This window comes from Salvia hispanica, chromosome 1 (assembly GCF_023119035.1).
Source record: "Salvia hispanica cultivar TCC Black 2014 chromosome 1, UniMelb_Shisp_WGS_1.0, whole genome shotgun sequence".
In the NCBI taxonomy this organism is placed as follows: domain Eukaryota; kingdom Viridiplantae; phylum Streptophyta; class Magnoliopsida; order Lamiales; family Lamiaceae; genus Salvia; species Salvia hispanica.
In genome coordinates, this window is record NC_062965.1 from 49,776,004 (window position 1) to 49,802,657 (window position 26,654).

General features: G+C 35.1%; 2 protein-coding genes and 1 pseudogene across 6 annotated transcripts; 1 reads left to right on the forward strand and 2 right to left on the reverse strand.

Moving 5' to 3' along the window:
- Window positions 1-1,147: 1,147 nt before the first annotated feature.
- On the forward strand, window positions 1,148-9,294 carry LOC125202458 (annotated as a pseudogene).
- Window positions 9,295-13,998: 4,704 nt separating this feature from the next.
- Window positions 13,999-18,298, reverse strand: LOC125200974 (histone deacetylase 19). Its single transcript, XM_048098827.1, has 7 exons — window positions 18,177-18,298; window positions 17,129-17,662; window positions 16,102-16,542; window positions 15,460-15,690; window positions 14,753-14,823; window positions 14,614-14,671; window positions 13,999-14,400 (listed from the first exon to the last, which is right to left on the reverse strand). The coding sequence occupies exons 2-7, from the start codon at window positions 17,654-17,656 to the stop codon at window positions 14,335-14,337; spliced, it is 1,395 nt and encodes a 464-aa protein (XP_047954784.1). The 5' UTR covers window positions 17,657-17,662; window positions 18,177-18,298; the 3' UTR covers window positions 13,999-14,334.
- A 130-nt stretch (window positions 18,299-18,428) lies between these two features.
- LOC125201641 (uncharacterized protein KIAA0930 homolog) lies at window positions 18,429-25,315 on the reverse strand. 5 transcript variants are annotated; one of them, XM_048099839.1, is made up of 14 exons: window positions 25,089-25,218; window positions 24,866-24,979; window positions 24,410-24,476; window positions 24,284-24,338; window positions 24,122-24,196; window positions 23,166-23,272; window positions 22,474-22,528; window positions 21,367-21,426; window positions 21,212-21,286; window positions 20,260-20,409; window positions 20,126-20,180; window positions 19,506-19,628; window positions 18,784-19,016; window positions 18,429-18,688 (listed from the first exon to the last, which is right to left on the reverse strand). In XM_048099839.1, exons 3-14 carry the CDS (start codon window positions 24,415-24,417, stop codon window positions 18,665-18,667), a joined length of 1,020 nt encoding a protein of 339 aa, XP_047955796.1. In that variant the 5' UTR covers window positions 24,418-24,476; window positions 24,866-24,979; window positions 25,089-25,218; the 3' UTR covers window positions 18,429-18,664. The 5 variants fall into 5 exon arrangements, with proteins under 5 accessions (XP_047955796.1, XP_047955795.1, XP_047955792.1 ...); XM_048099838.1 differs by having other exon boundaries at window positions 24,284-24,476; window positions 25,089-25,217; XM_048099835.1 differs by lacking the exons at window positions 24,410-24,476; window positions 24,866-24,979 and having other exon boundaries at window positions 25,089-25,315.
- Between the last annotated feature and the right edge of the window lie 1,339 nt (window positions 25,316-26,654).

Consider the following 26,654-nt stretch of genomic DNA (forward strand, 5'->3'; position numbering starts at 1 on the left):
AAAAATATAGTACATTTGTCATTTTTTGTTGTCCACGAAAAATAAGACACTTTCAAAAAATGAAAGTTTTCAACCACTTCTCTCTTACTTTTTTCTCTTCTTTCTTACTAATAATATGAACCCCACATTCCACTAACACTACTTCTCTCTTACTTTTTCCCTTTCCCTCTTACTTTTTTCCATTCTCCCTTACTTTACCAATTCTACATTAAAACCCGTATCATTCACAAAGTGCCTTATTTTTCGTGGACGGAGGAAGTACTATATGTCGTTTTTCAAATTGCTGGGTTCCATGGGCACACCACTCACAAGTGTAGGTCCGGCACTATACTTGTTTATAATAGTATTAGTTTTAAATGAAATATGAATGAAATAAATTAGTGGAATGTGGGCCTTTTACTATTTATAGTAAAGATGGAACATCTTTTTAGGTCCATGAACTTTGCCAAAGTATCATTTTAAGTCCGTGAACCTTAAAAATATCATTTTAAGTATGTCAACTATAAGGTAATATCATTTGAGGTGTTTTGAACTTTTTCCGGACGAAAATGCCTTTAAGACCACTCCTTTTGCGTTAGAGACCTATAGTCCAACAATTTTTAACGACAAATTTTTATATTTAAATTCAATTTGGATGGTAATTGATCTCCATTATGAAATTCATATAAATAATACTCCGAATGACAATCCAAATTAATAGTAGCTTTAATTTCAAAACAAATAAACTAAATATGATTCACAAATCACCTATGGTAAGTTCTTAAAGTGCAGTTTAGATTGAAAAAATAAAATAAAAGTATCATATCCCAATTCACTATTCCTAAATAATTGGTCATCTAATAATTGAAAAATTAACACATACGAGTACTATTTTTTAAGGAAAATTTTAATTATATTTAAATTCAATTTGGATGGTAATTGAATTAAATAGTAGTAAAAAAATTGTTGGACTCTAGGTTTTTGACACAAAATGAGTGGCGGAAGAATTGTCCAAATTATCCTTTGAAAGTCTTAAGGGCATTTTCGTTCGAAAAAAATTTCAAAATACCTCAAATGATATTAACTTGTAGTTGGCGGACCTAAAATGATATTTCCAAAGCTCACGACGACCTGAAACCTTGTTAACCGAACGCCGCGACTACATTTCAAAACCAATGTTCTTCATCGTTCTGTTTTTCCCTCGCAAAACAGACAGAAATTGGCTTTGAATGCTAAGGTGAAGCGGGATTTACTAAGGATTGTCGAGTTGGTTGGTATTGGCAATGGCTTCCGCAGCAGAAATCAACGAAAGCGCCACCAATTTGAAGCTTAGAGAGCTGCTGAAGGAGGTGCAGCTCGATTACTCTCCACAAAACACCTCAATCGTAGACGGCGTCGTTTCAGCCATCAGAGATGCCGTTGGTAGCATCCCCGACGGCCTTCCGGTAACATTCTCTCTGCTGCTTCGTTCAATTTAGTGACGCTTCTATTATTTTTACTTTTAACAAATTTGAATTAGGTCACAGCAAATGTTGCACCGAGCTTTGTTCGAGACGTCGGCGCTGATAAAGTCGATTTCAAGTTCAGGAAGCCGAAATCTGTAGAGATTGGAGGGAGTTATTCGTTTCAATGCGTCGCGAGGCCAGATGTTAGCGTCGATCTTTTTCTTCGCCTGCCTAAGGTTATTAAATTCAATTTTTTCTCCACAATTAGGCAATTTTAGTCTCTTTGAGCTCTAGGAAATTTTTAATTAATTTTAGTCTCTTGAAAACAGTTATGCAGTCATTGAATTTTTTTTTTATGTTTATTGATAGGAATGCTTCCATGAGAAAGACTATCTAAACTATCGTTACCATGCGAAAAGGTTTCTTTATCTGTGTATAATCAAGGAGCATTTGAAGTTCGTCTCCTCTCGTGAAAGGTGTAGAATGGTCGGCTTTGCATAATGAGGCACGCAAGCCTGTATTGGTTGTTTATCCAGGTATGAACACCTGAGTATATTTTATTTATGCTTTCATTATGGTTATTGATTTCTGTCGGGTTGCTAACGAATCACTAGCATGTCAATCATTCAGCTGTACAACTATCCGATAATATAGCATTTTCTGTGAAAATAATTCCAACCGCACCCTCTCTTTTCGCCTTCTCAAAATTGAGCTTTGAGAGGAACAATATTCGCTCCCTGAATCAAGGTACTATAGCTGTGAAAAGTTTCTACTTTATTTAAATGGTCAATCATAAATTTGTGAAATCCTTTCTTTTAACAGCAACCCCGAAGTACAACAACAGTATTCTGGAGGACATGTTTATTGAGGAAAATGCAGAGTTCATTAAAAGAACTTTTAAAGGATGCAAGGAATTGGGGGAGGCATTGATCCTTTTGAAAGTATGATAAGCTGATAATGTTATGAATTACTGTAACTTTTCCATTCTATTTTTTTTTCTCTCGTTCTTTAGTGATGGAATATTTTTTAAGCATGGCCATTGTATTTTTGTGTGATATGTAGGTTTGGGCTCGGAAGGCTTCTCTGTATGTCCATGACTGCCTTAGTGGATTCATGATAACTGTTATTATGGCGTACCTCCTAACAAAGTCTGGCAAAAATAGCATCAGTAGTTCGATGAATGCAGTGCAGATATTGCGCATCACTCTGGATTTCATTGGTATATCAAATATTACTTTTGGCTACCTTATATTAATACATATGTAATTTTTAATAAGTAATGCAAATGTCCTGCCTATTAGCATGAAAACATTAGCCGAGAATTTCCAGATTCCTTCGTTGGCATATGATATTCATATGACTACTGCAGGTGCAGACTTAACCAAATATTGTGCATTTTAAAGCATTTAATAACTGCCTTTGTGTTATTTGCAGCCAATTCCAAAGTATGGGATGGTGGACTTTTCTTTCAACCTGAAGGTGAGAGAAATGTTTCAAATAAGGTATTATGCTTAATCTCAATTGCTACTAATCACTTTACTTGAATCCATACTACACGGTATTTTCATACTGCCAGTTATCATTTTTGTTCGGATCTATCTCTAGTCATGCAACTTTGTGCTAAATCCTGTAGAATTACTAGTTAGAAGTATGAAATACTCCTAGACATGTAGAGCGCCTAACAAACCATTTGAACTTTAAATTTATGAGAAATCTGTGCAAATTTTACTTGTTGTAGAAGTGGCTATATGCAGTTAGGGTGTAAGTAAAATGTTTTTGCAAAAATTTGTGACCACTATCTTTGTTGTGAAGCTATTATTATGTGGAGGATGCTTCTTGTTTGTAATTCAATATGATATTGTTTCCTCTGTCCTTTAAAATTCCTATAGCTTCGGATCCTATACTTATTATGCAGTGTACCTAAGAGGGAAGAAGAGTGAGGATGCTAGAAATTAGCTGGTACATAGAACAGAGAGAAAGAAAAAAGCAAACAGGAAAGAAATCAAATGACATATGAAGAGATAAACAAAAGATAAATTCTCCTCCAAGGAGGCTGTTCCGCTGAATAGACCAACTCAAAATATATTTTTGGACAATAAAAAACATGGGAACATAATCCCTATTTTTAAACATCTACTATCAAACTCCCAACTGAAATAGGACCCCTAACTCGACTCTTTACTCTAATGGATATAGATAAAAGCTATTTCTAATAAACTACTAACTCCTTAAAGCAATAAACAAAGATAACAACTAAAATATAAGCTGTAGGGAATATCTATAGGAAACAATCCCTATCTGTCCCTGCTACTAATACTAGACGATATGTATTTTAAGAAGTGTTGTCCTTGCTTTCACTTCCTCATTTTAGTAGTCCAATTCTTCTTTGGATTTGCAGGAGAGGAAGACACAGTTGCAGTCATTTCCAGTTATGATCTGTGATCCATGTGGCAACTATAATGCGGCCTTCCGAATGTCACCTAGTGGTTTCCAAGAGGTACCTTCATTTTGTGATTAAATCTGTGTTTGGCATATCCATGTCATGTTTGCTAACATAAGAGATCTTTAAATTTGTATTTAGCTACGTGATGAGGCTGCTGTAGCGCTAAGCTGCATGGATAAATGTGAGTATGAAGGTTTTGATGAGATTTTCATGACCAATATTGATTATCCTGCCAAATATGACTATTGCATAAGGTAATTTTTTGAAACCCATACATGTATGGTGGGTGTGTTTTCTTTGTGTAAATGTGCTGGTTTGGATCTTTTGATTTTTTTTTTTAATTCAGATATTAAACAATTACAACGCACAATTTTTCCAATTGTCAAACAGCTGCCATGTTATATTAGCATTTACTATTTAGTACTGTTAAACCAGGTGCTATCTGTTTGTGCAAGAAAGCAGAATGCTAAGTTGTCATTTTTTCAAATAGTATATTCTTTTGGACAAGTGTTGGCTTATATTATGTCAAAGATTCAAAGATAAAGAGGCAAATTCAGACAGCATAATCATCTCATACCTGAAGCTGCAAATTAATAACTAGGCATCAAACAGCTTTGGGTGAAAAACTAGCATCATTGTGGTTAGAGTAGAATGTAGATAGGGTCATTCATATGCAATATTGCTTTTTGATTATGATGTAAACATTGATGAAAATTCACATCTAACCTAATTATTATTAGTTTGATGAAAATTCACCTGTAACCTTTTAGGTTGAATTTAAAGGACAACCATGATTTCCATGTTTCCGGATATTGCTTGGATGATGAATGTTGGAGGTCTTATGAGCAGAGGGTATTGTGTGTCATTGATCAAGCCCTGAGAGGAAGAACCAAGCTCATTAGAGTGTTCTGGAGAAATGCTTCTTCCGATTGTAATTTTGAGAATGTATGGTTCTGATTAATTATTACTTGAGATACTTCAGTTATTGTGCCTAAAGGATATGACTCATTCAAACTTGGTTTGATTGCTTAAACATTTAGGGTTTATCTATGCTTGATGGTGAACCTTTATTTGTTGGGATCGCAATTGGATCTGTGGAGGAAGCCTTCAAACAGGCTGTTCTGGGTCCGAGTCCTGAAGAAAAAGATAAGGTGGTGCACAATTCCTTACATCATTTTTATTCTCTGTGGTCACTTTATGTCATTGTTGTGGTAGGATAGCATGTATATATTCTTTTTCAACTCAACTCGTTTCCTCACCTGATATTTATGTTTAAATAGGCTTTGGAATTTAGAAATTTCTGGGGGGATAAATCTACACTTAGATGGTTCCGTGATGGTAAAATTGCAGAAGTTGCAGGTAAGGAATTATGTCACATATTTGGCTGATTTGGAGTACTGATGATAATAAAATGACATTCTCATGCATATCCTTGATTTCAGTATGGGAGCACGAAGCATGGGAAAAACATCTTATCATAAAGGAAATCTGTGAGCATGTTCTTATGCGGCATCTTTCCCTTCCAAAACAAAATATAATTACGATTGTAGATCAACTTGATTTTGTACTTCGCCACGGCAACAAAGGTATAGTGTTGCCTTCCTTAGTTTTTTTCTAATGGTTTTTAGAAGCTTGAAGACAGTAAAATCATTGAAAACTGTAATATATTTTCAGATCCTGTATCCCACGCTGGAAGTTTAATGAAGGCTTATGATGACCTGTCGAAGCATCTGCGACTTCTTGATAACATTCCCCTAAGGATATCTAGTGTACAGCCTCTAGATTCAGGTTCTTGTCCTGATTTATGTCCCTAACCCATGTTGGGATTCTATCATGTTCCATGCTTGTCAAAGATCTTTATTATAATAGAGATAAATTGAATATCAACAAATTTTCCCCTGATTTAATGTCCCCAACCCCATGTTATGCTTCTCTCACATGATTACATGCTTGCCAAAAATACATTTTTTCTGAAATATAGAGATTAAGTTACAATACCCAAGTAAAAAACTAGAGTATTTCCTTTTTGCTGAGTAGTATCTGCGAGTCCTCTAATCCCAGCTTACCATGGTCAAGAAAGCTTCTTAGGTTATGTATTCCGAAATATCCCCAACTCTATTTTGTATTGCACATGGAAGGAAGCCCTTAGCTTAGCAACATATTGCAATTTTTACTTCTAAACAATTATCACCCCCCCTAGAGTATAGATTCCAGCTTTGCCAAACAAGGAGCCCATCCTTTTTGGTTTCTTGAGTGGATATACTGGTGAAGTTGGTGCTTTCTGATCCAATTCTGTAGTGTAAACATTAGTCCAATGGCGTATTTAGTTTTCTGAAACTTGCAGTGGTAGCATTTAAAAAATGAAAAAAGGAAAGAAATTGAAATGAAAAAAGAAATTTCAAGTAATTAACCATCTATATATCTGATCTCTCTCCCTCTTCTCCTTGTAACTCATTCCATATCTGTTCCTTAGAGAGCATTCCACTACTACTCTGTTCCTAAAAATTGCTTTGTGCTTACATTTATTACAGCATTTAGGTTGACATCAGTCTTCCCCCCTGTTCCACACCCATTAGCAAATAAGGAAATCGCTAGAATAAAGCTGGAAAAGCATACTGCAACATGTGTACAGCCGTTAGAAGTTATGATTCAGGCAAGAAAAGTTTATTTATGTCTAGGTTTCTTATGCATCAACTTTTTTGACATTGATTTCATTATAGCTGGAAGGTTCTGGAAATTGGCCTATGGATGAGAAAGCTATGGAGAAGACCAAGACTGCTTTCCTTCTCAGAATTGCAGAAAGGTTGTATTGGTATTATTGATTTGATTTCTGTCACTATACCAGAATGTATGACTAAGTTATCCGATGAACTGCATGACAGCCTTCACTCGAAGTTTGGGATAACATGCGCAGCTACAGAGGATGATGTAGATATTTTTGTGTCTGGGTATGCATTTCGTCTCAAGATTTTGCACGAGAGAGGTTTAAGCTTGGTGAAAAAACTTGGTAATAGATCCTTTTATCCTGATCAATTGCTACATTTTGGGTGTTTGAATGTTCTTCAACTATTTTTTTATTTGTAGGTGGCCAGACGAAGCATGTACTATCAGCCGATAAAAAACTTTTCCTTCGTAGTCAACATTCTAGCATGATTGATGGATTACGAGGCCGTTATCCAATTTATGGGCCTATTGTCAGGTAAATTTTTTCCCTACCCCCTCCCTCCCAGTCTTTTATATTTACACACGTGTAATCTTTCCTCTCCATTTGTAGGCTTGCGAAACGGTGGGTGTCTGCACATCTATTTTCGAACTCATTACCTGAAGAGGCTATTGAGCTTTTGGCTGCACACTTGTTTTTGAAGCCTTTACCATTCAGACCCCCATGCTCCAGGATAACTGGATTTCTGAGGTTGATTTTCTCTTTCATAACATGGAACACATTTCACATTTTCTTGGATGCGGTTTGAATTATTTGCCCACTCCTTGCTTCACTGGATTTGCTTATAGCTTCCATAGGTAGTTGGACCTTTTGATAGTCTAGAATTTGATGCGGTTAGTTGAACTTGCCTAATAAACTTACAAAACTTGATGTTATAGTCTCTAAGAAGGAAAAGATTTGGGAAACTGGCTTCGAAAGGAACATGTGCCCTTCATCATTTGTAACATGAAGAATACTTTGTCTGCTGTTTGGAGCAGTTGTTACATCATTTGCATTCTTAAGTAGTTGGATATCTGTACCACTGTTTTTCAGCTCTTTTATATTCTTTGACTTTCAGTTAATTGTTTTAATCCGAATCTGATGATTTTATTTTTCTGCAGATTCCTACGTTTGTTGTCAGAGTACGATTGGAGTTTTTCTCCTTTAATTGTGGACATCAATGGCGATTTAACTCCTGATGATGGCAAAGAAATCAATGTAACTACTGCAATTATAATTTATTATCATATGTTCTCATTTCTGGAGAATTTTTTGTTGATACATCTTATCTTTGTTCAGGAATCTTTCATTTCAAACAGAAAACAATACGAAGGGAATATGCATAATGCTAAGCCTGCTATGTTTCTGGCTACTAGTTACGACAAGGAATCTGAAGCTTGGACCATGCAATCGCCTACAGTAGCAGTTAGTAGCTCTACAAACTCTATTTTATTTGCAATTAGAATTTTCTACACAGTTGATTTTTATTTATGTATTTGGTATTGGCAATACGATGGTTAGATAAACCATATATGATTGGGTATTTGAAGTTGAAATCTTGATTGTCTTCGAAATTGTCATTATTTGATGTGCCAGGAGCTTAAGAGATTGGCCGCTTATGCAACCAGCAGTGCAAATTCTTTGACCAACGTTGTTATGAAGAATCAACTCGATGCATATGGATGGGAAGTGAGTGCATCGTCCCATACTATTTTCTCCTTTGTTTTACTTTTTTCGTGATGGATAGATATAAATATGCATTTTGGTTTTCTTGCAGCGCCTTTTCTGCACACCTCTGAACAACTACAATGCCGTAGTTCTTCTGCACAGGGATAAACTCCCCTATCCAAACCGTCTTATGTTCCCATCCGAAGTAAAACTAGGTTTGTTGATTGAGGGATCCTGGTATAACATATAGTGAAAAATCTCAATCTGGTTCTGGTTGTAATTGTACGTCACTCTGTGTAGGCAAGCAAGTGATACGAGGGAATGCTGGCAAAGCCTTCCAACCCTTCCTACTGCCGGAAGAGATGAAAAAGAACTTGGGCGAGCTGAAGAACAAGCTGATGGTGGGCTTCGATCCACAAAAATATCTGATCTCCGAAATAGAGGCGAGTAACAAAATTGCTTACATTTTTTTTCTGACTGATGTTACGTCTTTATGACAATGCGTTTTTGTGCCATGATGCAGAGAGAGTTCCCTGGCACGTTTAAGGTTTGGTGTGATTCTCTTGGAGGCGACGCCATTGGTCTTACATGTGGAAATAAGGTACTATGAAATTCTATTAATTCTATTGATAGAAGCAACTTAATCTCTCAACCCAATTCCTGCAGAAGCGCGAAAGAGATGACATTGACGGGGATAAAGATCTATTCGACACACTAAAAGCTGTGGGTGAATTTGGCAAAGGATTCGTGAAGAGCGTACATCTTCTCAAGACCCCAAAAGTAAGCTGTTGAGTTTTTTTTTCACACTAGTCGATCATTTAGTCCTATGAGAGGCGCTGATGAGTAGTCAGAAATCGAGAAGCGCCATTGAAACACCTTCAAGAAGAGGACTCACTCGGTTTATAGACATAGGTTAGAGATGGGATTAATTATGTGTTTGATGAACTCAACTCAGCCTGATGGCAATTTTGGTTTCAATGTTTGATTTATGACTATGTAAAAGATTGTTCAATGTTTTGAAGTGATTTTGATTAAAATCTAATTCCATATTCTTCGAATGCAGTTGATTTAATTTTTAATATAGTTACTTCATACAACCAATGCAATATTTTTAATTTTTACAATAAAAATAAGTTATGTATATAGAGGTGATATAATGCGTGGATTCATTTATATTGCGAAAACAAGAATACTGAAAACAATGTGTTGAACTTATAAAATTACTAAATCACATTTGAATGACCTATATTAATAGAGTGAATTGATGAGAATCAACGGCTCAGAACTAAGAACTTTTGATATTTTTTATTTTTCCTTAAGCTTTGTTTAATACTCACTACATCAACTTTGAGATTTTCTTAATTTTTCCCTAACAAGCATTTTCCAAAAAATTAAAGCTTATGTAGACTATATATGTCATATTACGCAAAATATGGCAAGATAATATGACAAGTTACTTACTTGTAAATACACGAGTTATTATAGGTTTCTACTTTCTAATTTTCTTTAAAATCTTTCAATTCTTATTCTAAATACATGAACTTATATAGTATTTCTTATGATTGATAATACTTATGATTTCTTAGACGGACAATTTCTATATACTTAAATTGTTTTGTGATTTTCTCTAGCTTAAAGCTTTCCTAACATATAGTACTACTTTAATTTCTTGGGCAAATTGTCAAATAAATAAAAATGATAGTCAAATTATGGTCTAATTACACACGTTTCAAGTTTGATATTTTTACAATTATCTCATCCTTCATCTTCATGTGCATCACATGCTAATGCAGCAGCCAGTTTAAAATACGCGTATTTCAAACTCAATCAAATGATGTCGTTTTGTCCAATGTATTTAAATTTTTAATTTTTTTTATATGGATCTTGATTTCTGTCGATGATACATCTCTATTTAGCAAAATGAATCTAAGCTGCAAAATGAATCTAAGCTGCAACAACTACATTGCAGTTGGTTATAGGAATGGATATATTGATATATATAAATGTGTGCATTAGAAATGTTATATGATTTTTGATAGACTACAAATGTATTTTGAAAACATCCATGAATTCAGTTGAACAAAACAGGATTATCGAAAGTGATTCCACATTTGTCAATGAACTGTTGGAATATAAAATAGTATATGTTTGGAGAAGTAATTTAGTTTGGAGAAAATATTAGACAAAAGAATGAGTGGAATATATGAGAAATAGTTTAGGAAGGTAATATAATGTGGGGTAAAACTCTCTATTTCAAACTTCTTTCAACTTATGAAAAATGGTACAACTATTTCATATTTATAGGCATTTATTTCATATTCTAGAATTCTCTACTAGATACTTTAATATTTTATATCCAAATTTTTCTCATAAAAATCTAGATATTTTACTAGGAATTCTACTAAAATATCTAAATATTTCTACTATAATATCTTATTCTCCCACTTAATCCCAGATAATTCTATAATATTTAGATATTCGTATATTCTATTACAAAAATCAAGTTTATTTATTTTAATTCCAAGATCCCCTAAACTTGATTTGTCATTCCAAACAATGTCCTAATCTTGATAAAGTTTTCATGCTTGAGTGGCTTTGTGAAAATGTAAGCAACTCATGAATCTCCTGATTCACAACACATTCTCTGATGTAATGGAAGCGGGTGTCGATGTGCTTACTGCGGTTGTGAAACACTGGATTTTTGGATAGCGCAATGGCGAACTTGTAATCCATACAAATAGTTGTTGGCTCCTTTTCTGGCCACTCAAGCTCTAATACTAAACTCCTAAACTAAATTGTATGACAAACACTGAAAGTGGCAGCCACATATTCGGTTTCACAGGTTGATAATGTGATATTCGGCTTCACAGGTTGATAATGTGACAATGTGCTGCTTCTTAGACATCCAAGTGAAGGCAGTGTCTCCGATACACATATCTATAGCCACTTGTACTCTTTCATTATCAGTGTTAGTCACTATCACTCCACTTGTACTCTTTCGATTCGGTTATCAGTGATATCACTCCACTTATACTCTTTCGGTTCGGTTATCAGTGTCAGTCACTATCTCTGTAGCCAGAATAATAAAACAAGATTACTATCTTAAATAAATAAATCAACAAAATGGATTTATTTTGTAATAAAAAAATGTACCCATAAACAATGGATAAAAAGAAGATGGGTTATCGAAAGCTTGATTGAATTTAAATTTATGTCTCCAATTTATAAAGTGCTGAATTTGAATTTTAGGGTTTTTGTTTGGTATGGGCTGGGCCCAATTTGCATTAATTAAAAATACACACAGCCAGGTTCACCAATCTTGATGAAATTACATTTTAGTTACAGAATTAATAAGATATCACACGCCACAAAATATAATTTAGCGGTCACATGCTAAAAATAGAAAATATCTCATTATATTATTTTATTCACTTTTTTTTAACTTGGAGGAGTGTCCGGTGTGCAAGACTGCATCAGGAATTAAATTTATAGTGTGTTTAGTTCACGAGATTCAACCCTACAACTCAATCCTAGATAAATAATCATGGGATAATTAGTCATAGCTAACCCCCTATGACTAAAATAATCTCACAATTCAATCCTAGATAATATCTTGGAACCTAACACCACATATGTACATTATTAATTTTGTATTATTAAAATCTGTTGTACTATTAAAATCAGTGTCCTTTACCAACAAGACTATTTTTAATATGCATATATGTACTAATACTATCAGTCTCACGAGCTATCAAATTTCATTTAAGAACGAAATATGAAAAATTAGACGTTCTTGTTTTGTCCAAATGTTCTAAATAGTTGCCTCATCAGCGCGTAGTTTACTGGAAAATGATATAATAGGATAATTGTGAAAAATTTAAATTTATTTTCAGATTTTAAAAAGTGTAGGACGAATTAGAATGTGACCATAATTTCTTTGATTAAGTGCAAAAACATTTACTAAAAATCTAAAATATGATTAAGAAGGTATAAATAAAAAGATACTCGACCTAATAAAAATTAAAAAAATGCATAAAAAGATAGGTGATCTAATTAAATTGTGATTAGAGGTAACGATTTTGGATATAACATGTTGACATAGTGTGACGGAATGTACAAGGATTGAGATTGCACCTTAGGAATGAAACCTTAAGACCTGTAATGTACCATAGAATTAGAGCCAGACCTTTTACTTTATATGTTGGTGTATTAGAAATAATAATATTTCTACATTCCGAAGATGGTCATTGTATTTTTTTTACTCAATCCTAAGGGATTATTAGGTTATTTGGGGGTCCAAAGGAATCAACTGTAGAGCCCCTCCCAAAATCTGCCCATGGGCATTTTTTATATATAAAGATGATCAACAATGGTCCCTATCTACTATCCTTGTGATGACTCGAACCCCTCCTATTAATTGGAGGAAAAACGTCTTACCAACAGAACTGCGCTTCAATATTGTCGGACCAACTGAGTCGCGCTTCATTGTCGGACTTAATATTTAGATGATGTCAGCAGTACTCTGTTGTGCACTTGGCAATACAAGTTTGACATGGGCATGATAACTGCTACACTAGAGGTGCATCCTTACCGATCGTCTCATACTAGGTTATGGTCCTCTCAATTGTCTAACACCCTCGCCAGTCATGGAACAAATGAAAAAGGAAAGAATTCAAATTGATTGATAGATTTCTCGAAACAAACGAAGGGTAAAACCCACGGCTAGTAAACACACATACACACATCAAGTCGGATCCCTCTATTACAATATCTGTACAAAATCTCTTATTACATCTACAAAATATCGCCACGCGTAAACTAATACACGAAAAGCTACAATAGAGGATCCAATTTGCATGCTTGAAGAGGACAAAACCCGAAGAATGTGCATTCAAGTTAGTAGTAGCCCTATACACTCTTTTTGGAGAAACAAAAGTCTCAATGTGCCTCAAAATACTTTCAATTTGAATGGTTGCGATTAGGAGTGAAATGCAATTCGAACTGAGATTTGGCTTGTTCTCCTTCAACATTGAATCTTCGTATTTTTGTTCTGAGTAATAATTTTAAAATGCATGAGGAAATCGACCACAATTATACATTTAAAACTTTGTTATTTACAAGTTTATCTATTTTTTTGGGGTAGAAGTACTTAAATAACCATACCAAGGTTGCATGGATAGAAGTACTTAAACACTGAAATTTTATAATCTTTTGTGTCTCTTCATTTAGTAAACCTGAGGTCAATTCAAATATTGCATGAACAATTAGTACGCAATTGTGCTCGTCTATAAAATGCTTCGAAACATGACCTATGAAAATACATCGAAGTTAAATGAGTCACCACCTCAATAATGTTATTCTATTATATAAGTGATATTAGTTGAGATTATCATAGATTGGAGAAATCTGATTCGTAGTCGACTTGTGGAGTACACAGCGTTTGACTTTCGGCTTTAATCTGATTTTTTTTGCCAGAATATTTTGAAGCTAATAATGAAACCTTGAATATTTTTCACAATTATCCAAAGATTTAAAACATTTCCATATAAAATGCTGAAACAATGAGAAAAAAACCAAATTTTTACCCTTAACTTTCTAGGTACTTTTCGGAAATTATTTGATATTATGTGGAATTATTTCTCAGATTTGTAAAATACTATATCAATTCTACCTACATCGAATCTCAGCCCCTCCAAAATCCTCGATCAAATACAGCACTAAAAATGTAGTTTTAAGAGTGTAGTTGCTGCACCAATAATAAATAATAAGAATTTCTCAGGTTCCAGAATTTTAAATGCTACTACAATACAGCAAACACATCCATATAAAGATCTTACAGTTGGGAACTGTATGGTTGATTACTGAGAGGAGAAATGAATTTTAAACAACCAAACAAAGTAATAACATAGTCATTATCTCAAATGTTTCCTCCTCAGCCAGGATTGCTATGCTTGCATAAATTTACAAGTAATCCTAGCTGTACAGATGCAAATTCATGACAGAATCCCTGATGTGATCTATAACATTACGAAATGAAGCATATCGAGAATTTCACCAAAATCACTTAGTGTGGCATGGACTAGGTAGTGTAATATCTCTTAGGCAAGAGGCTCAGAGCATTTCAGGTCAACTTCCCTATTCGGCTCATCCTCTTTGACCACGTCCTACAACAAGAAAAACAATCATGGATAATTACAGCAAAGTTGTAACATCCCTGATTTTCAAACAAGTAAAAGCAGAAGTTGTGCGGATAGCCGGATATACCTATAAATTATGATGGTAAATTTATATAATCATTACACCTTATCCTACAATTCTGAAGCTACAAAAGCTACTTTTAAGTTTTAAGAAGGATGAATAAGAATAGCATTAAGTACCATATCTTTTGGTTCGGGTTCAGAAAATTCACTCTTCGCTCTGCCTGGTAGAGGCTTCCTGTGCACGAAAGTAATATTCAAAAGCCTTGAGAGTAAAGAAATTATTTTTTTGAAAAGTGCAAAGAGAACAAAAATGTACCGTTCATCATCAAGATCCATGTCAGAATCGGGGTCATATCTCTCGTCCTCTCCATCACGATCTTCTTCCATCTGCATATAAACATGTTAAGAACAGTTTAAATAGAGTCTTAACTTCCAAACATGGAGAACTTCAGATTTTGGTATTTGTTTAGAAGATGGATAAAGGTTACGTTTGTACATCCTCTTATCTTCCATTTTTCTTCTAGGGAAACAAAAACAGAGGTACAATAATCCAAATATCCAATAGAGACATAAAATACTTAAAAATAAACTGTGATTATTAAAATCCTATTTCACAATTAACCCATAGCTTGAAAAGTAAACGGCTAGCAAAGTGGGTAATGACGCAGAAAGAAACTTGGCCTAATAAATCTATTGAACTGCTTAGTTCTATTATGGATGCATTTTAAGGTCAGGAATAGAATTCCAAAAAACAAGTAGTTCATGCTGAAATAAAGATATAAAAGTTGCATATTTCTTTAATTGCATATCCTTCTATTTAGGTGAATCAGATCTTCAATGTCACTATGTCAGTGGAGAGTGACTCAAAGATTGTGCAAGAGAATGCAAACAAGCAAGGAGTGCATCACATTGTATCGGGAGTCGTGGCCAAAACCCAATAAAACATAGACATTTTTTTAGAAATGGTGCATGCCATGTGAATAGCTCAAGTATAAGAAATTAACTAGTGGATGCGAAAGTAACCTCTGGCATTTCACTATCTGGTGGCCGCTCCTGAAATGGGACACTTGGTGCATGCTGAAGGCTCGAGAGATTCTCAAGAAGCTTTGATCTGATCTCTTCCAGTAAATGGCGGGAGTTTTTATTTTCCATGTTACTTGGAGCAACATGTAGAGTATAATCAGGGCCAAAATATTCATAGTACTCATGTTGTGGCATCTTGTCATCAAGTTCCATACCAAGTGCTACACCTGTCTGTAAAATCAAATTTGTCAAGTAGTAAGCATAACAACAGACAGGGGAAGGGAGGTGGAGAGGGGAGTATATATTTAAAAGATCATACATATGAATTTAGAGGAACCATGTAAAAGCCTTCTCATTTTCCAAGAAAATTAAGATGTGGGCCTGGGGATATGGGTCTATGTTACTGGTTCCATTAATGAGAGACACATCTCTACGTTGAAAGTGTACATGTTCACAGTTGACAATTTTCTATAGGAAAAAACTTCTCATAGGGCTTTCTGAAGAAGTACATTGGTTCATACTTAATTTTCATCTAACTTCAAAACAAGTGCTGTTCCTAAATTTGGCATTGGATATCCTACTAGCATGTCTAATCTCAGCTATATACTTAATTTTTACACATGATCTAGAATATTGGGATACCTCATAACACCAGCAACGAGCAACATTACGTATAGTGTAGCCGCCACCACCCAACAACAGTAGAGGCACATTGAATGATCTCATAAACTTCACGCACTCAGCATGACCTTTGATGGAGAGATTAAAGCATCCTAGCCGATCTCCAGACAGAGAGTCTGCCCCGCATTGTAATACTACAGCACCAGGTTTAAAAACCTCCATAACCTTTCCCATTATTGGCTTAAACAGAGACTGATAACTTTCGTCATCAATTCCATCATCCAAGGGAACATTAAGAGAGTAATATTTTCCCTTTCCATATCCAATGTCTCGTACATCGCCTGTACCAGGAAAATAATCACCAAATTTATGAAAAGAAACAGTCATCACCCTGTCTGTAGTGTAAAATGCCTCCTCAACTCCATCACCATGGTGAATATCAATGTCTACATACAGAACACGCTGAAACAATGAAATGAGTTCAATTAAGAAATTAATAAAATGCCAATGCAGAGAATGCAGTACAATTACTGTAATTAACATGGTCCAAACATCCAAATAACCACAGGGCATATCCTGGTGGTTATGCAGCAAAGAAGAAGATTTAAAATTGAAGTACAAAGAGACTGAAGCATCAATATCACCAAAATCTGGCAATTGAAATGTTGGCATCTGGGTCAGCAATAATTTGACATAAATTTGCAAAAACAGAAGTATACTGAAGAAACTAAAAATGGAATCAATCTGTGCAAGATATTTGAAATCAAAGATATAAAATTTAGTCGTAAGAATTAGTCCCTTCTTCATGTTAAGTTCTTTTTTGCAACTTAAAATCAAATCGACTGATTCATACTTAATACTAAGAAAGATTAACTTGTTTCGTTTAGAACACAATTTCAAGATGAATTTTATTGGTGACAAACTGTAGCAAGATAGAGGCACAATAATAGATCAAAAACACATTCTAGTGGTATACTGCTCTAGATATCTGCAATCCAAGAAATCTGTAAATACAAAACAGGAAAGAGGGCATATAAGGAAAACCAACCTCATGAACTTTTAGAAGTTCTAAGATAGCCAACACAATGTCATTCACATAGCAAAAACCAGAAGCCTCGCATTTCTTGGCATGATGCAACCCACCAGCCCAATTCACTGCTATATCACAATGTCCATGATTTAGCTTCACGGCCCCACCAACCGACCCACCCGCATAAGTCTGGCAGAACGAGTAGAGACCGTCAAATACAGGACAGTCTTCGCCAACATTAAACCTCTTCAGCTGCCTGAGCTGCTCCTGTTGCGTCTCCGGTGTGATGCTCCTCAGAAAAGAAATATAATCATCAGCATGAAATCTGCAAAGGTCTTTGTCCCTAGCAGGATTCGGCTTCAGGACGTGCATATGCTGCAACAATCCATAATGTGCGAGAAGCGCGTGCGTCATGCGCATCCTGTGAGGCTTCATCGGGTGACCTTGCCCATAGTAATAGTTCCCGACCTCTGGGTCGTAGAAATAGCTCACTTTCCGTTTGACCCCATCGGCTCCAGAAGGCAGAGAATTGCCTCCGGTATCCATTCACAGCTGAAAAAAAGGGTCACTTTTAATCCTCACCGAACAGAAACTTAAAATAGCAGTAACAATGGCGAGTGAACTAGGTCAATTACGCTAGCGACATGGAAATAATCTATTTAAATTTACAGAAGAACAATTCACTTATCAGTAGCAAAACTGGCTAAAACGTCAATTAAGGGTTTAGTATGTGAAAGGCAAAGCAAAATCTAAGCTCAAATCCAGCTCGAACTCAGACCTATGTTTTCACTAAATTCGCAAATCGTAAATAATTAAGCAAAGGATTAAGCGATAATCTAAAGTAAATCGTGCAAATCAAACTACAGATCAACACAATCTACAAATACTGCAAAAAAATGAATTTAAACGAATAGCGGGAAAGTTTAAGTTCTGAGATTTAAGAAGCTAAATTCATTCCAATGAAAGCTCAACATCAAAAGTAGCTAGTAATCGAAGCAACACGAGCATTAATCACAAGTACTCACCGCGATAAACTAGAGAGAGAGAGTTTACCGAGAGAGTTTACCTGAGATATGAAGAAGGTTCGAGCAGGAAAATTGTTGAATGGGCTCTCCTCGAGGTCTTTATTGTTTAAATTTTCGTTTTATTTCTTTTTTTAAAAAAACAAGAATTTTCTCGTTTTTTTTAAACTATTGAATTTCAGTAAGATATTTTATGAAGTTTGAATATTTTATGAGTGATCTTAAATAGGGTTTTGTTAAAATTGTTTCTCATTCAATATAATCAAACTGCTCACGTACATAGTGAGATAGGGACAAAAACAAATTCAAATATAAATTTACTATCTTTTGAGAAGAAATACAGATATAAATTTGGCTACATATAAAACTAGACATTATTTTTACTAAACAAAAATAGAAAACACTACTGAGAATTCAACTCATTGCAATAACCAAGATACATGTAATTTACACTGAGCCTCAACATTTTCTCTTCCACTACAACAGCCTTTTTTTCCACGAGAAGTGAAAGCTCGAAAACTCGCAACAACAGCTACAAGTTGACAGCCGGACTCCCCTGCATTTCGCGTTGAGGCATAGGTTAGATGTACTGTGAGATCTAATAAAAAAAATATCGATGTTTCGATTTAAAAGGCTTGGTGAACCAGTCACCTTGAATAGGAGATCATGAACAATATTCTCCCATGGCAATGAGATGGACATTAAACAGCACTTGAGGGGTAACATCTCGCCATCCAAGTTGGGAGAGGACGAGGCTGCAGCATAAGCCTGCTTTGCTGCTGTTGATGCCACGGATGCTGCTTTGCGTACAATAGTTCCTAAACCAAGACCCTTTTTAGATATCTGAATCGGTGATTGAGGACCTAAATCCACCTTGCTCTGATCTGTGGAGGACGTGCAAAAATTTAACTTGCTTTCAAGTAATGATGGCAAAATTCACTCTTAAGAATTCAAAATCTGAGCGATTGGAAACCCAGGCAAATAGCAACTATAAACGGATGTAGCGCAAGTATTTGAGGTAACATTGTTGTGTGAGTGGAGCCACACATTTAGGTTATCAGCATTTTCCATGTTCAATCTAAAGATGCAGATTTTGAGAAGGATTAGGTCATGAAACGAAGCCAATTTTGAGAGACTATAGAGGTCATAGTGCAGCAGGAAAGATCGATTATTTTACCAGAGTAACTGCTTCTCTAGTCCAAGGACATGCATGTCCTTTTTATTTAAGCCTCGTCCCAATAGGATGAAGTATTTTAATAAGCAGACAACAACTGAGCACTTTGCAGCATTATACATGCACATAGTTCTGAATTAAACCAAATAAAAGTTTACTGCAACTTTGAAATAAGATGGCATCGCATTTGTTGACTCACCTAGGATTCCAGAGACGGCTACTTCGACTTCACCACGCCCTCCTGGACCTTTCATGAATATCCTGTCAGTTCTGGCAGAGGAATGACCAAGAGACAGAAGGCTCCCAAACCCGGACCTGCCAGCTGGAACAAAGCATATAAGCTGATCAAGACATACTCTAAAGATATGAATATAGCATGCATATTGTAATATACTAATATCCGCAATTTACTTCCTTCTATAAACAAATTTCTGCAACGTGAGAGCTCATGCTTACAGTGAGGATCATTTTGAGTAATCAATCATAGACAAGACTAGGACTACGCATGCTATCAAATTTTGATTATGTAACATAGGAGTATAAGTTTTAATCAAATGGTTAGTAGTGAGAGTGGAGAAAATGGCTTTTAGGGATTTCACATCTGTTTTTGACTAACAAAGGATGTATTCATGTATATCTTAATAGTAACAGATGATCAAACGGAATCAACCACTTTTTTGTGTTTTTAGAATGGGTTTAAGGATTTGTTAGGATATTCCAGTCCTCAAATAGCCATATAAGAAATTTAATTTAAGGAAATGAAGGGTGATATGTAAAGAGAACATATATAGGTACATCTAAAACATCTTAGTAGATTACCATCATATGCCTCTCGAACCATTTGGTAGCTGACAAAACCTGAGAAAAGGGTGATCTTTGGAGAAAAAAGGTTAGTTGTCTGAGGAGGTAGCACTATCCTTGGGAAAACAGTTATTCGCATTTTCTAAAACTACCTTGGAGTTCTTTGTCTTGCCATGACTTGTAACGTTCTCAGGTGAAGAAACCTCTGAATTAGCTTGCTCTGTTTTTCTTTCAATTGGAAATGCTGCCCCGTCATGAGCATTTAGCAACACACAATAACAGTGATCTGGATCAGTCAAGACCTGTGGATTAAAAATATTAGATAGCACTAATAAAGAATATGTATTACAATTACAACTGCCAAAATACGAGGGTAAAGAACTAATAAAGGATTGGTAAAACTGATCCAGTAGGCTAATTTAACAGTGATTTGTTCCCTTTGAAAAGTCTTATGCCATTTTCTGAATATTTCAAAAAATAATAACCACTAATATTATTATTGATGACAAATCATGAAAAAGAGACTCTGAATCAGGCACCAGCAAACTAATTGTGGTGACAGATTGAACAATCAATTAAGCAAATTAGACACACGGTATCAAACACTGCATATATGTATGTATATTAGTAAGGCCCTTCATAGTCATCCCATGCATAGCAATTGAGAGTGCTTTTAAGTTCATGCTCAATAATCCTATATATGAACTATCTTGTTACTACAGAGACAATTAGGGGATTAGTTGGAGTTGCGTGTAAATTATAGACACAGGTATGCTATAATTTTATACAGTAGTGGTCATATATATCACATCTAAACAATAAGCACAATTCTTGCATTCTCCTCTAAAGCTGTACTCCTAAGCATGCAACAGTTTTTGAAACTTTCAACTATAGCTACTTTAGCAGATTCGAAAAGCATATATCAACTTGTTGGGGACAGCCAAGCATAAGTAAAACACAAAGAACATGAAACAACCTTAAGTTAAGGAAATACGCTCACTGGAAATCTCAATACTTTATGGATTTAAAAGCTCAAACACTAAAGAAACAAATGTACAGTACAAATGAAGATGCATGAAGTAGAACCATTAATGAGAAGCTTACCACTGAATCAAAAGTGGAATCAAAATCATCTACTGCAAAACATATATCTGGATATGCAGGTGTTGTTTCTACTTCCTGAATGCACATGTAAGTAACAATGAAGATCAAGAGCAACACAAAAATGAGATATACAGCTTGGTATGAGAAATTCTTGCCTTTCTTGAATCCAAATGAAAATTAATACGACTCGGAGATGCATATACAGTCTTCACAACCTGTTAACATAACATGTTAATTGTTTCCTAGAGGCAAAGGGATTTAAAGAATTATCATACATATTAAAGCTCTAGATCTATTGGAATTTAAACTAAAATAAAACATCCATTGAATCCAAGCAAAGTGACTACTGCTAAATTTCTTAATAAAACAATTACTATTGGGGATACAAAAAGAAACAAGAAAGTGGAGCATAGAGTGCAAAAGGAAGGTCACCCAAATGCTAATGAAGAAGGAACCTGCTTCTTTACTTTCTTGATCCATGGAGCAATAGGACAGAAAGTTTGGCAACAGGAGTTTGTTTGTTCTTATATTTCAAATCTTGGCGTCCATTTGATGACATGTTAAAATTAAAGAAGGTTTAAACCCCAAAGTCTGAGCTATGTGGCTGTGGTCTCAATATGGTCGATCAACAATCATAAGCAATAGAATTGAGCACAGAATCACAACAAACTTTTGAATTGAAAATTTGAGTTTTTATCTCAAAATGGTGGCGTAATTCCATAGTCAATTACACAGCACAGGGCCGTCCATCTGCAAAATTAACATAATGGCAGATTGATCACAGATTCACAGTGGGGTTTGAACCCCTCCTTCAATTTCAACATTCGATGCTGAATCAACATCCGAACTCTCAGTCTAAGTCGAGCACACAGAACCTCATCAGCGGGATGTTGACGTTCAATTACTCTATTATCCTACACCCTATCAATGGATTAAAGGTGATATTATAAATCCTACAACAAGGCATTCCAACAATACCCACATTGTTCTGTATCATACCCAGAATCGGTTGGAATTAGGTAAGATAAATTGCACTCGTTCAATTAACGTGCATGGCAGCGTTAGCCGTCAGTCAGGGGTCTGGCTGCCCCACTTTTAATAGTTTGGGAGGCCAATCGGACCAACAAGACTTTCAGTGCCTAGGTGGGACTCAGAGGGTATACCTCAAGCCCCATCATCTCCAAAACCTCAGGACTACTTCGTGACCAAATTTTAGGGAAATCCCTTTCATACAAACTAGAAAGACATGGATAGCTTGATACCTTATAGATAGGAGACAAAGTTTCGCCCTGTTGATATTGCCGAATGACCTGATGACTAGAAAGGAAAAAGAACACACTAAATTCATTTGAAATTGAAAGATAAATAGTAATTTTCTCTAGAAAATGCATTCCATCACAAGAAATTCTCCCTAGTGCAAGTTAAGTTGTTCAAGCTGGAAAATGGAACAAAGATATAACAGATGCAAGGAACTCCCATGAGAGGTACCCTATATGCTTTATTACTCCCACACTAGCATGTTTAATCAAAACAAACATGTCAAGAATTTGCCTTTATGCACCCTGCACTTTGATCCCTACACTCCAAGTGCATTAAGAGTTTAAGATCTCTCTTAACATTTTATTAATAAGACACAGCCTATCACTTCCAACAATTACCAATCACAATTTGTCTTTATTAATCATACATTTGGGTTGTTCTAAAGAATATACTATCAGTATTAGTGTTGCCTCATTTGTAAATATTCTTAAAATTGGCTATGGGCAGGCATCATTATATTAGCCTCCAAATCTCATGAATGCTTCAATCAATACAGTGCCAAGACCAATATAATCAAATGTTCCAACCAGAAAAAGGATAAGTAACAATGAGGTTTAAAAACAACAAAAAAATATGAGTCTTATCAAACTTTCGTGAATGAAACTTCTTTGAGCATGGAAATATAACAGGTTACCTGCAAATTGCTACAGTCACATTGAAGGAGGTATGAGCAATCAAATTCAGATAAAAAGAACGCCTCCAATCTATATATATTGAACTCCCACCAACTAATTCATCCAACTGCAAGACAAAAGGAATGAGTTGCATCTAATAGAAAGTAAACAAATATCTCAGCATGACACGCAGAGCTGCATACTAAAAAAAAGAAGTAGATAAGAGTTCCAAAACTTAATATAGAACAAGCATGTTCCATTTTCTCTCAGATTCATAAAGCTTAGTAGAACACTGACCATAAGTAAGGAATAAAACACAGTGGAAATTGTGAATGTATTTCGGTAAAACTTTGTTTATTATTCAAAGAACGCCATTCAAAAGGAGAAGGTAGAGGAGAAGGTAGAGGCCACCTAATGCAACACCAGTTACACCACAACACTTTTGTATCAAAAGAGAGTAATATGAAATTTCAATAGATTCTAAATTAACTAGAGTTTTTTATGTCATACAAAGTCATAATTCCAATACAGTGCCATGATGATATGCTTTATAAATTAGCGCAACAAGATGGCCCATCCAGACATTACTTCAAATTAGCATGGAAGAAAATAATATGTCAGCAAAAGAAATAGTTTACCATTAAATAGTTCAGAACAAGGAATGTTTAAGTATTACACATATAATCTTCCATGTTCCCAATGAACATGTGCATGACAGAGAAGAACCACACAATCTCAGTTATAACAATAAGGGCACACCTAGTAAGTGACTTTTTATTTCACATAGAAGTTACAGTGAACAGTCTACGAAGAGTTTCGATGCATGATAGATTATGGGTGCCAATGAAGATTCAGAAAATGCTCCTCTAAATCAACAAACAAAAAAGAAAGAAAATGTAATTCTTCAGTATATAAGAATGAGAGACATATAATGGTTATTTAATGATCGATAAAATGTATATTCTTGTCCAATTACCTCAGGTGCCCACCTGCGTACAAAGTAAGGAGAGTTGCCTTCTACATCACCATTGTGTTTTTGCGACTCCGAATTCTACAAGGATAACTGCACTTAAGCTTCTCTGTTTTTCCATAATATTAACTGAAGAGTGAAGATTGCATTTATAGATGTAACTGCTACCATTTTTCTAACAAAGAATAGAAGATCATCATCCTCACGCCCCCTGGACTCTCTACTGCGAACAAAATACGAGTCAATGATGTTATGCCAGAAGCTAGGGTCCATTTCCAAATCATCTTGTGCCACCTCCTCATCTAATGTGGTTTTTCCTATAGACTTTGAGTGCTTTCTAATAATGCTCAACAGCTCGTGCCTGCCAATTTGCATGATACCCACATAAACATAATGTACCAAAAAAGTGTTCCAGAAAATCTCAATAGGTAACACTATGCAATATATCAAGAGGTTTACATTGATAACAATCTCAACAATGAAATATTATAGAATTAAATTCCAGAATTAAAAAAACTGCATGAATTAGCAACTAAAGAAACTAAGTAGCAATCAGCTGTCAAAGCAGCAGCCTATCTAACCACCTAATCACCTCAAATTTAAACACAAGATCATAATTTTCCTCCTCACATTGGCATATGTAAATATCAAATAAGCAACTAGAGGCGGAAATATCCGATCATCTTAGATTTCCTACAATAAATCAACACTCCAATTGATCGAAATGAATTCCGGAAACAGAAACCTCACAGTTATGATAGAATTACTCAAGCCAAATCCGATCCTCGGAACAATCTTCGCCGACATGATCCGAACAGATATACATTCTTCCAAATTAATCTCTTCAAATTGAATAAAAACGCCCTAATTCAAACAGCAATTCGAGGCAATTAGAACAGCATATGAAATCTCACCGAGGAAGGGTTAGCGATTTATCATCGAACATCTTCACACCAAGCGGAGAAAGCCTTACTCTGAAGCACTGATTTTGACTCCGTTTATATCTAGGAAATTCTGAGGCAAAATCAAATTCCACTCGATTTCACTGCAATCCACGTGTAATGCTTCGTCTACAATAATTGCAGTCACCAGTTGCATAAGAAGGAATGTCTGCCCACCCACTCGGCTTTCGATGAAAATAAGGGGGGCTTGACCCGAAACGGCACCGTTTTTCAGCAAAATCACTCTAAACAGAATCAAATTAAGATGATCAAATTGGCCATCAATACACAGCCTTGTTGTTCAAATTTACCATCTACAGATGCAAAGGCACAAAAAATTAACAATTTTGCGGATTTTCGAAATTTCTTAAGAAAAATCAATACCTGGGGGATCAATTCAATTGTGCGAATTCTCTGAATTTACTGCGGCGTCTAATTAGTTCAATCGGAAGGGTTTGAGAGAGATTTTGAGCCTGATTAAGCTAAATCAATTGTTTTTTGATGGTGATTATGATAATGATACGAGGAAGATGATGATGAATTTTCTATTTCATAACAAATAAGCCATAATAGATACAATTACAGTCGTAATTAATAAAAGTATCTTAAAATACGTACTTTAAGTTAATGAATAATGATACTAGCAATAATCTAGTAATAATAACAATTTGAGTCGACAATAAATTGAAGATTCGAGGCCTTTGTAGGTACAAGGTTCTACGATAAAAAGGAAAATAAACTAGAAGCAAATTACTATCAAAGAAAATCCTAATTTGATCGAAAAAAAAATAATTAATATTTTTCTATCTATATACTCTATTAACTAGGAAATAAATAAATATCAAAACAAAATTACTTAGAGCATCTCTAGCGGTGGACTTCCCGCCGGACGTCCGAACGGCCTCGTATTCATGTCAAAATTTTAATTCCGTAATGTAAATTGCATATTTGTGAATTTGTGAAATTTTTATTGCGGGAAGTCCGCGAGGGAAGTCCTTGGGGATGTCCGTCATTGTGCAGTTGGATGTCTTTATGATGTGGTAGTGCAATAGAAAATCCTTATAACGTGGCAGAATGTATTTTTAGGAAGTCCGACGAGAAGTCCAATGGGACATCCGCATCCTGGCGGATGCTCTTAGCCTCCAAGTCTACAATTTTTTAAATTAATGAGACTTTTAATCCTCTTGGGCTCTATTCCTCACATATCAAATCTTCAATTTTTGGTTCAGTTATATGTAATAAAATTAATGCATCTTACGCTACTTTATTCTTTATCTTGAGTAAATCTCTTGATTTAACATTTGTTTAACTAATCCACAATTTATCCGTGAACATCATGGCTCAACCTTTTGTGACTAGTCCAACTAATATTGACTTGCTATCGTTGTGTTGCATTGAATAATTAACTACCGAAAAAAAAAAGGAATAATTGAAAATGCTTGATAAGCTTTTATCACGATAAGAAGTAGTTGTATGTAATATTGGCATTAAAATGCTCAATATCAACATTTGGATACATTCAAAAAATTGATATGAAAACAATATGATATTTTTCATGCCAGTAATCTCATGCAATTTCAATATATTATACTTATATT

Bases quoted from the DNA above. Each gene is read 5' to 3' on its own strand.
- LOC125200974 (XM_048098827.1), bottom strand. From the start codon at position 17,656: ATGGATACCGGAGGCAATTCTCTGCCTTCTGGAGCCGATGGGGTCAAA. The intron at 14,824-15,459 runs GTTACTTTCGCA...GTTTATATGCAG, and splicing joins CAGATAGTGAAATGCCAGAG to ATGGAAGAAGATCGTGATGG. The intron at 14,401-14,613 runs GTACTTAATGCT...TTCTTGTTGTAG, and splicing joins AACCCGAACCAAAAGATATG to GACGTGGTCAAAGAGGATGA.
- LOC125201641 (XM_048099834.1), bottom strand. From the start codon at position 25,061: ATGTTCGATGATAAATCGCTAACCCTTCCTCG. The intron at 24,197-24,283 runs GTAGCAGTTACA...TTATCCTTGTAG, and splicing joins TATTCTTTGTTAGAAAAATG to AATTCGGAGTCGCAAAAACA. The intron at 23,273-24,121 runs GTAATTGGACAA...TTTGTCTTGCAG, and splicing joins TACGCAGGTGGGCACCTGAG to TTGGATGAATTAGTTGGTGG.